Genomic DNA, 10,000 nt, shown 5'->3' on the forward strand with positions numbered 1-10,000 from the left:
GTACGACTGATCAATATACAATAAATACATTACAAGATAAACTCTCTCATACAAAAATTACAAAAGAAAAAGAAAATCGAGCGAACGCGACGACTGACGGACCTAGAATGACCTAAATCTCCTGCGCAAAGCCTATATATTCCTAGCACATCCCATAACAACCCGCGAACCTCTCAATCGTGCCGTCAGAATAATAATTTCTGACTAATTTATTCAAACGTCAGAAATTACTCTTTTTTGTCGTATATCTTCCACTTTCGTGCGCTTATCGCGCTGATTTTTGTCGGAACCCACGGAGAGAACTTTAAATTTTGCCAACGCGTTTCTTTTTCGAGAACATTGCGACAGACATACTCAGAAAATCCATCATTTTGGCGGGCTTCGATCCCCGTAATCTCCAGAAAAAATTTTGCAATTGACCATCTCCCAACCTCAGTGTTACCCAAGTCTCCTTTTCAGCCGGGTGTTTTTTTGAGACTGCTCGCTGGAAGTCTGGCAGTTGAGTCGTTTATAGAACCAGGGTATAGAATTTAAATCAGGGTCTAGTACAGGGAACACCAAGTGCTTATACACATGGCATTTTATTTTATGTTAAAAACTTTGCACGCGTTTATAGTGAAATTAAATCATGTCGCAGGCCTGTCGTGAGCTTGTCGCATGTTACCCAAATCGTACCGTGTAAATCGGCCCTTACTTTCTGAGATCTGGCAAGGGTGTCCAGAAGAGAAATGCGTGACTTCCGTTGCGGTTTTTTAGTATGTAATCGATTCTTTGGTTTTGTTTTTCAATAATGTGAAAAATAGCTGAATAGCTTGATTTTTTCCCTCGCAGGGATTTTGCCGGGATTTTGCAAAATCCCAAGCACGCTTCGTTTTAGCTTGCCAAGAGTGAATTAGATAGGAGTGTTGATCTATCACTTTGCCGTCTTGCCCCAGCACAGTCACAAATGGATTTATTTTTAGATACACTTTGCGCGCGAAACAAACAAAGGGCCGCCAATTTTAACCAATCGGAAGAAGCCATGTCACGCGTGACTACTTCTCCCATATTTATTTCATGGACATGACAACTGATTTTCGCGGGAACGGGTATTCTAAAAATAGATTCATTCGTGAGAAGTGTACAATTCAATACTAATGGGAATACATTAATACTAATAAGACCAAACTATACTATGCTTTACTATATGACATTCAAAGCACTCGATACTAGAAAATTCAATAGCTACACAGAGCAAAAAAGGCGCCTATTTATGAAGCAGCGCTTATAGCGTTCAGATCTGACTTGTTTTAAACTATAGTTGTGACCGCTTTCCCGAAGTGCGCATGGTTTCTGTTGGGGAAGTAGATCGTTCAGGCAATGATTTTGGGCTGTAACCTTGCTCCATAATTTGGTATCCTTAGTTCTTATTAGTTCCGCAATACATGCTAGGAGGGGCGTTTTGGTCTTCCCTCTAAGAATCATCTCCCAGGTCTTCTTAAGATTTAACCTCTGCTTGCGATTGATCAACTGCGCCAGATCTGACAGGGACACTAAGGGTAATATCGTCAGCGTACTTCACAAGAAGATTACTGCTTGGATTTGCAGCTGTGATATCGTTCACCATATTATAGAGAACAGAACAGGACCAAAGACAGTTGTCGTACCCCTCTATTAATATCAACATCCTTTGTGGTTACTTCGTCAACGACTACCCTTAGTTTGCTTTCGGTCACTAAGGAAGTTTATTATCCAGTTGGTGATGTAAGGATTAAGATCATAAAACTGACTGAGATTGGATACGAGGATACGCAGTGGAAAATACCACCCCTCCCCACTTAACAATTAGACCCGTAGCCCGCAAGGGCAACTGGTCAATAGCCCATGAGGCGAAGGCGTTTTAGTATCACCCAACTAGTCGGCCAAAAAGACAATAATAAACTTTGCAAATGCAAGCTGAAAATATATTTATTTGGGAATAAAACGAGAGAAAGCATCACGCTTTTCGCTACTCGAGGACTATTACTAATGGGGGCAGTTTTATTTCGTATGTTCTTTGCCCTGCTGTTAATGTTTTGCCCTTTTTGTGGGCCTTGCGGGCTATAATTTGGTTTGGTTTGTTATTTGCCCTGCTTCTAACGTCTGCCGTCTTTTCACGTGGGCTTTGCGGGCAATTCTAATTTCATATGTTATTTTTTTTGCCGTTGCGGGCTATATTTTGGTTTAGTATATTATTCGTCCTGCTTCTTAACGTTTGCCCTCTTTTCGTGTGGGCTTTGCGGGCAATTTTATCTTCGTATGTTCTTTGCCCTGCTGTTAACGGTTTGCCCTTTTTGTGGGCCTTGCGGGCTAGAATTTCCTTTGGTTTGCTATTCGCCCTGCTTCTAAAAGTCTGCCCTCCATTAATGTGGGCTTTTCGGGTAATTCTTTTTTCGCATGTCGTTTGGTTTGCTGTTGACATTCTTCCCCATTCATCGGCTACGTCAGCGTTTTTGGGCTTGCGCGCTATTTTGTTTTGATTTTGTTTACCTTTTCGGTTTTTGTCACTTTATTCTTGTTTTCATATGCCATTCGCCTTACTTGGGCTTCATTAATCTATTTTCTAAATTTGCATTTTTTTTGCTACTCCTTTCGTTTTTCCCTGTGTCATTTTTTTGTTTATTTTCAACTTATCCGTCATGTTTTTCACCTTGCCCTTTATTTGGGCTATGCAGTCGTTTTCTCATTTGTTAGCTTTGTTGCCCGGCTTTTTTCGTGCCATTTACATTTTTTTATGTCACAGGTTGTACGCTATGCCTTCTAGCTGCTGTTTTGTCCTAGATTTTAATTTCTGCCGGCCCTGCGTTATCGTTCGCGAGCTGGTAGTCCTGCTTTTGCAAGCCTGCCTCTCGGTCGTAATCGTTTTCCTGGCTTGCAATCCTAGTCAGAGTTGTTACATTAAGTTGTGTTCTTATTTTTGCCCTTTTTACTTTTTGCTCCACCTACTTTGTCTAGTCGTTTGCGCCTTCATTTGTTTGGCTTGTTTATTCATTTGCATATTTACCGCTCTGTGCCTGCTCCATCAATTTCGCTGGACCAGTTTATTTTGCCTGTCTTATTCAAAATAAGTTTGTTGGCTTTTCGTTCCTTTTCATCTTGCGTTTTCTCCTTTTGCTTTGTATTAGCGCGGCTTACTCCCTTTTGGGTTTTGCAACAGCGTGTTAAAGCTCTCGAGAGTGCACAAGGCACCGCCGTCGAGTCATTGATACAGAGAATATCATATTACGGTGGCAGAAGAGTCGAGGACTTCGACAAATACGAAGCTCTTCATTATGCTGAAGATTTGGCTTCTGTTGCAAACTCCTCCAGTGACCCCAACGCCATTGATAGAGAAGCTTCACGTCCCAGCTGAGCAATTGAAGGTGTATTTTCTCGCCTTGTTGGCCGACAAGGATATTTCCCGTGTTATCGAAACGGTCTCGAAGATTGATAAGTCCTTCCAGCGGTCCATCCCATATCGCACACAGACGCGTAGGGGAAGATTGCCGTATCAGCAATCGTTTTTTCACCCCTATCAGCGGCCACCTCCGCGTGTTATTTGTTACAGATGCGGTGAAACAGGACATAAGACAGTCTCCCCACTGTTGGAAACGTGCTCCTTCTCGTCAGCCTGCCTCTTCTGTCCCGGCTCAGCCGCGGCCTCCCCGTCCTTCAACATAGTTTTGTTGTATCATCTTATGCAATAAAGTTTTTTCCTTTAGGCGAATTGTGCCTTGTTTATCCTTGTCTGCATGCCTCTTTGTTTCTTATCTCAGGATTGCACCTGTTTACCTTTTTTTTTTTCCTTTTAGTCTCCACTTTTACCGATGTTTTATTTTATATATTTTATACTGTCTATGATTTGTCTCATTCCCGTTTTCGTCTTCCCTCGGGTGGCATTCTCTAAGGCCCGATTTACACGGTACGACTTTGTCGCATGCGACAACGGCTTACGACAGGCCCACGACATGATTTACGATTGTTGTGTACGTCAGAAAAAATGTCGTAGCATTTTAAAACATGTTTTAAAACGCTGCAACAATCGTAAATCATGTCGTGGGCCTGTCGTAAGCCGTTGTCGCATGCGACAAAAATCGTACCGTGTAAATCGGCCCTTACGCTACCTTGAAGTCCAAAGCGAATAGGGCCTGTCGTAAGCCGTTGTCACATGCGACAAAGTCGTACCGTGTAAATCGGCCCTAAGGGAATTATGTTCCCTCTCGGATTACCGGGGCTGAGTTTGCCATTCCCTCGGCCTGACGTACCGTCTCGTCTGTTTTAGTTTTCCAAGATGCCTTTTGATGACTGGGAGAAGACTCGATCCTAATTTTGATCCTCCCAAAGTTTCTGTTAACTGTCCGCGTATGGTAAATTATCAGAGATCACCCCTCACTGACTTCCATATTACTCAAGAATTCGTTTCCTCAGTTATCGCAGGAGAAGCTTTTGCGGACGTTTCTCTTTTGGCTTTCCGTGACCCAAGTTCCTTTAGAGCGGGTGAACTCCATCGTCATATGGATCAATGGACAAGTTTTTTCGGGACTTCGTTTCTGCCTTTCCTCGTTCCTAATTTCTGTTTTGTTAGGATGGGGTTTTTAGTTTGGGGTTCTCGCTTTGAGGATGGGCATTTTTTTTGCGTGGATTTTGTGGTCTCCTCTGTAGTATTTTAGGGTTGTTTTCGACACGAGACTGTTGATGCCCATACTCAGCAATAGGTGTGAGGGAGACGGATGAGAATAGACAACTATTCTCAGCGGTCTCACCTCGCACGTATAAAAGGGGGAGTAAACAAAGGAATGACGCTATCCTCTCGAAGCTGTTGGCAGTTTAGATTTAACAAGTCATTTGTTCTCTTTCATTTCCTTTTCACGCCTATCCTTCTCGCGGTCTCGTTTCTTGGGCTTTTTCCCACCCTACCCACCCCCTTTTTCTATTATATTAGTCGACAGATCGAGACTGTTGGTGCCCATACTCAGCAACAGGTGTTCATGAAGGAGACGGATGAGAATAGACAACGTTTTTAGTTTGAAAAGACTGGGCAACAGAACCCAACGGTCTTAATATCCGCGACGAAACGTATTAGATTTCAGTTTATTATTTGCAGTCACTTCCGTTATTTTTCCGTTACTCTTAGTATTTGAATTCAAATTTGTTGTAACTACCATATTTTATCATATTTCTTCTGTATTACGTCAACATCCATTTACTAATATATATGTATGTAAAAGCAATCCAATGCAAACTCTCATTGGACCTGAAGAAGGCTGGTTTGGCCAGCCCAAATATAGTACACCACTAAAATCAAATCTACGTTGTATCGGCTCTTACTCAAAATATTTGGCTTCTCAACTTGTAATTACGCCGATCAGATCAAGCACTGATCCAACTTACATCGACAGGAAGATTGTCCATAGTTGCTTGCTTCAAAACTCTTAGTTTTTGAGACACCCCTGAGTTCGTTGCGGTCTCCAACCATGATGTAAGTACTTAAAGCCTGGTTTCCATATGATCGTACGGATCGTCCTGATCGCCCCAGTCGTTTCAACTAATGTTCAGAGGCGATATGGACGATTATATGGAAACACTACCCAGACGATCGCTAACGACCCGGGCGAATGAGACGACCTCGATCGTCAGGATAGGGCTCAGTTCTATTCAAGCGACCGTGGTCGCCACGGTCTCAGTCGCCCGGGTCGTTACCGATCGTCTGGGTGGTGTTTCGATATATCGTCCCCTTCGCCTGTGAACATTCGGTCGCTATTTCTTTGCGCTTTTCAATGGGTCATTTGTGAGCAAAATCTTGTGAACTGTTTTAATTACCAAAAATAAAATTCCCTGACTTTTCACTGACTTTATTTTAAGATTTTCCCTGCCTTTTTACAAAATTCCTTAACTTTTCCCTGTCCTTGAAAAATTTTTGTTTTTCTCTGATTTTTCGCTCACTGTGACAACCCTGCAGGGACTTGGGAAACATATCAAAACAAGCAAGGAAAACTAGCACTTCACATTACACTCTAATCAGTTAAGGAATTAAAACATGTTGATATTGACAGCATATGTACCCGTAGAACTCGGGAGACAGAACCCACTTCGCGCCCATTGCTACTGCGCATTTTTTTTGCGCATGTCACACACACGTCACGCATCGCAGACCACGAAGGTAAACACGACGCTAAAGGCGCAAACATTTTTCACAAAAATGGAACGTGAAAGCGTGTGGCATCATGGGATAGCTGTGGGCCCAGGTCTTCTGGGAAATGTCACGCAATGACGTGACAGTGCGAATAGACAATCGTTTTGAGAATTTCGCAGAGATTTACTCTCTTGAATGCTCGGTGACCCCCACTTTTCTGCCCGTAGATCACTTCCTTTCCTGATTTTGCCCATATTAACAAAAAAGAAAAAAAATCTGTACATGAGAAGTTACAAATATTTCGCCTTTTATCCTCCCTTGCGACGGAAGTTTTCTTTCTTAGACTAATGTGTATGTTTTTTCAAGGTCTATTTCACCAAAGAAAAAGACATTAGCTCCAAAAGTTTATTTAGTTATGTTAGTTATGTTGAATTGAGTACGTTCACCTGATCTATGTTGCTTTTTTTTTTATTGCTGACAGTTGTAAACTAAGATCGTCTTAAAATAATGCAATCTTCTAAAAGTGCACTTCATGATCTCGAAAACAAGCGCGGTGACCCCCCATTTTTTTGCCTTTTTGGCAAGAGTAGATCATTACCTTTCTGCTTGGTACGTGGGAACATTTTGGGCGCGAACGTCCTTAACACTACGATTTTACAGAATGTACTTTGAAAAAAAGGGTCATTCAGGGTCTCAGGATGTGCTGTTCCTCATAACAACAATTTGGAAAAAAAAGACATGAGATATTCTCCAAAATAACTTCTTTTGTTTTGCAAAATTAAGTATGGCATCTGTGGCATACAGTGTACACATCCTGCTCAACTAAAATTATTACTTTCATTCCAGCTCAAGTGAAAAAAATATCATCCCTTGCTAAATGACAAATCCTGCAGACTACAGTAACATTCATTTAATTTGATAATTTTCAGGAGCAGTATCTACCAGAGAAGAGTTAAGTAAAACAAAAGTGAAACACATTCCAAACAGCAATGATGACCCACACAAAAGCAAACCCCGGCTGAAGTCAATGACCTACGAGTCTCCCTTTTTACCTTACGTATCAACATTATTATTATTATTATTATTATTATTATTATTAGTATTATTCATGGAAATAATTAATTTCCAAAAATTCTTTCCACACCCAAAAACGAGTTCATAGAATTGATAATAAGGATGTTAACTTTTCAACACTAAATCCATGGCTTTCTAGGCTCGCTTCCACATCTTAGTTTGCATGTGTTTGTTCCCGATGCTCATTTGCCTCAATGAATGACAAAGCAATCTGACAATTCTGATTTTTGCTGAAGGCATTGCAGTCATGTGGGAGTTCACAATGGTGTATAACATTATAGCAACAGGGTGAAAAACTGAAGAACTATTAAGAAGATGCGTTACAAGCAGCAATAACTATGTTCAGAAACGAGAGATATCGAAAAATTACCGGCAAGGCTTATCATCACAGAGATGATCATATAATACTAAACATATGTACACCGCATTTTAACAATGTCAAGAAATTTCAATAAACCAAGGTCTAGTTACATAATGTGGAGTGATATGATCTTGTAAAGGAACGTCATTAATGATTCTCTTTGCTTTGTTTTGCAGTCTTATAAGTTGTAACAATGAGAGCACAGACATCAAACAAGCTACAAATTGCAAACAGTTCACCGCGGGTCTTCTAGTTTTCAAGTTATCCCGAGGAGCGAGTGCACTTCATCTTCAAGATGATGATCCTTTTCTGCTTTTAGAAATTATCCTTTTACAATTCATGAAGTTCGATACCGTCATTGCGTGGGATTTCCTGGCCAGCTTCTACTAAAGCTGTATTACAATAATAGCCCACAAGTTGAAGAGATGCCTTAGAGGACCGAAGAAAACCACCTTCCACCTCGGCTCGCACAACTCTTTCGCCATTGCATGCTACAGGAAGTGAAATAGTTTCTGAATGGCGACGGCGCGCTTTACGAGCGCGTTTACAACGGACCTTTCTTTTATTCCCACCGCTAGAACTGACGGTGCTTACCATCAGCTTAACAGTTCTGTAAAACAGTAGTATTAAGATCCAACAAAATTTAGGGGACGGTCCAACGTCAATGATGGTGCGAATAACAATTTCATTGGCCTGTTCAGGAACTCCTTCGCTTGCCAGATCAATGGATAATCTTTCTTTCGGCTTGGCACTATGAAGTTTACCGTGGACCTCGTGGAAAGGATAGGTGCAGTCTTTAGCCTGAAATTAAAAGAAGTGCATGCATTTGGTTAGACGGTCTTCTTAAAAAGTGGATCTTAAAAAGAAAAGGTTGAAGAAATCCCATTTCCCCTTCCCCCATATGTTTCAAATTCAACAATTTATTGTCAAATCTTACAGGTCTCCAATTTCTTTTGTCTATTAATTCAAATTGTAGTCCCATTTAACCAGTATGAAAAACGAAACAAAAGAAAAAACGAAATGACCATTCTAGTTTTCACAGTTATTGGCATAATTTACAGTTTGAAGAATGTGAAAAGATAAAAAAAAGGAGTTTAAGATCAAAAGAGGCTACTTTCGGAAATCTTCTGCTTGCACTGTTGAAACATTTTTTTTAATTATTATTTTTCCACATACTTACATCATTTTCGACCAAAAAAAGCAATATATATATATATATATATATATATATATAATTTATGTTACATACATTTAAATGGTAACTGTTTATACCTAAATTGTTATTATTTTAGCATGTACACATATCAAACTACATCTTAGCGTGGTCTCGTTCTTAAGGAATTTTCGAAGAGGTTTCTCTACATATACACTTTTGATCTATTATTTATATATTGCCATTTTGCCTGAAATTTTTTCTCCGTATTATTTTTGGAAGCTATGTATTTCTCAGTTCGATATTTAATATCAACTATCTCTTTAAAAACATCAAAATTGGGGCTTTTAGTACAATGTCGACTTGACAAGATATGCAATTTTCCAAGGATTATGAAATAATTCAGTAGATCACTTTTCCCTAACTTCCCAATGAACACGTCTCGTTGCGAAAGCTGTTCGTGCTCATTTGAGAGTGCAAACCAAAAGTCTTCAAATTTTTTTAAGAATCGATTTGTGAACGGACATTCATAAAATCACCCTGCGAGCAGAGCCTCCTTTGTCTTTTTCTTTACTGAGGAGGAGAAAAGTAGGCTCTGCCCGAATCGCGTCAACTCTTTGAAGCCGCCGCAGCCCGAACTTCTGGACTAGTCAATCTTGTTTTCTCTCGTCAAACCGGTTTTTCCAGTGCGAGCGTCCGTTTTTTGACAAAACCGATGGTTATAATTGAGCCCGATGTACCATGAAAAACCAAGATGGCGGCGAGATCTGGCATAGTAGGCTTGGGCTTGAGACTGTATCCTGGCAACATGCAGCGCATATTCAATAAAGATCTTACTCGATTCATGCAGAGCCTTTCTCGAGAACGCCAAAATCGAGCAAGCAAAAGAAAGGCTCTGCTAGCAGGGTGTCATAAAATAAATGAAAGACCGTTTCTGAATCAACATCACAAAATGTGCAGGTGTCCTTTGGGACATAACCTATTTTGGCCAATCGCACATTAATGTAGATAATGTCATCTAAAAATTTAAATTGAAAACTTCTAATGAAAGTCTCAGATGATACAGTCTTCAAATTAAGAAAGGCCTTACAAACAGTCACATCATCTAAATCAAAGTCTTCTTTTAGTTTAGTAAAACCCCTGGAGACCATTGTCTTTTTCGAAATGAGCAGGGTATAAAATTGTTTACTTTCACATTTTACAGGATCACAGATTTTTTCACCACATTGAAATTGCAGTGAAGTTATCTCACTTTCTTCTACATTCAAAGATTTTAAGTGGA

At 40.3% G+C, this 10,000-nt stretch overlaps 1 protein-coding gene across 1 annotated transcript in view; it reads right to left on the minus strand.

Annotated features, from left to right (window-relative positions):
- Positions 1-7,025: 7,025 nt before the first annotated feature.
- The window catches only part of LOC137970712 (uncharacterized), a 28,521-nt gene continuing 25,546 nt past the window's right edge, over positions 7,026-10,000 (minus strand). Inside the window, exon 6 of the mRNA XM_068817244.1 lies at positions 7,026-8,366. Coding sequence (XP_068673345.1) covers positions 7,896-8,366 — 471 coding nt within the window. The 3' untranslated portion in view covers positions 7,026-7,895. The remainder of the gene's footprint in view (positions 8,367-10,000) is intronic.

Source organism: Montipora foliosa, chromosome 9, assembly GCF_036669935.1.
Source record: "Montipora foliosa isolate CH-2021 chromosome 9, ASM3666993v2, whole genome shotgun sequence".
Classification (NCBI taxonomy): Eukaryota; Metazoa; Cnidaria; class Anthozoa; order Scleractinia; family Acroporidae; genus Montipora; species Montipora foliosa.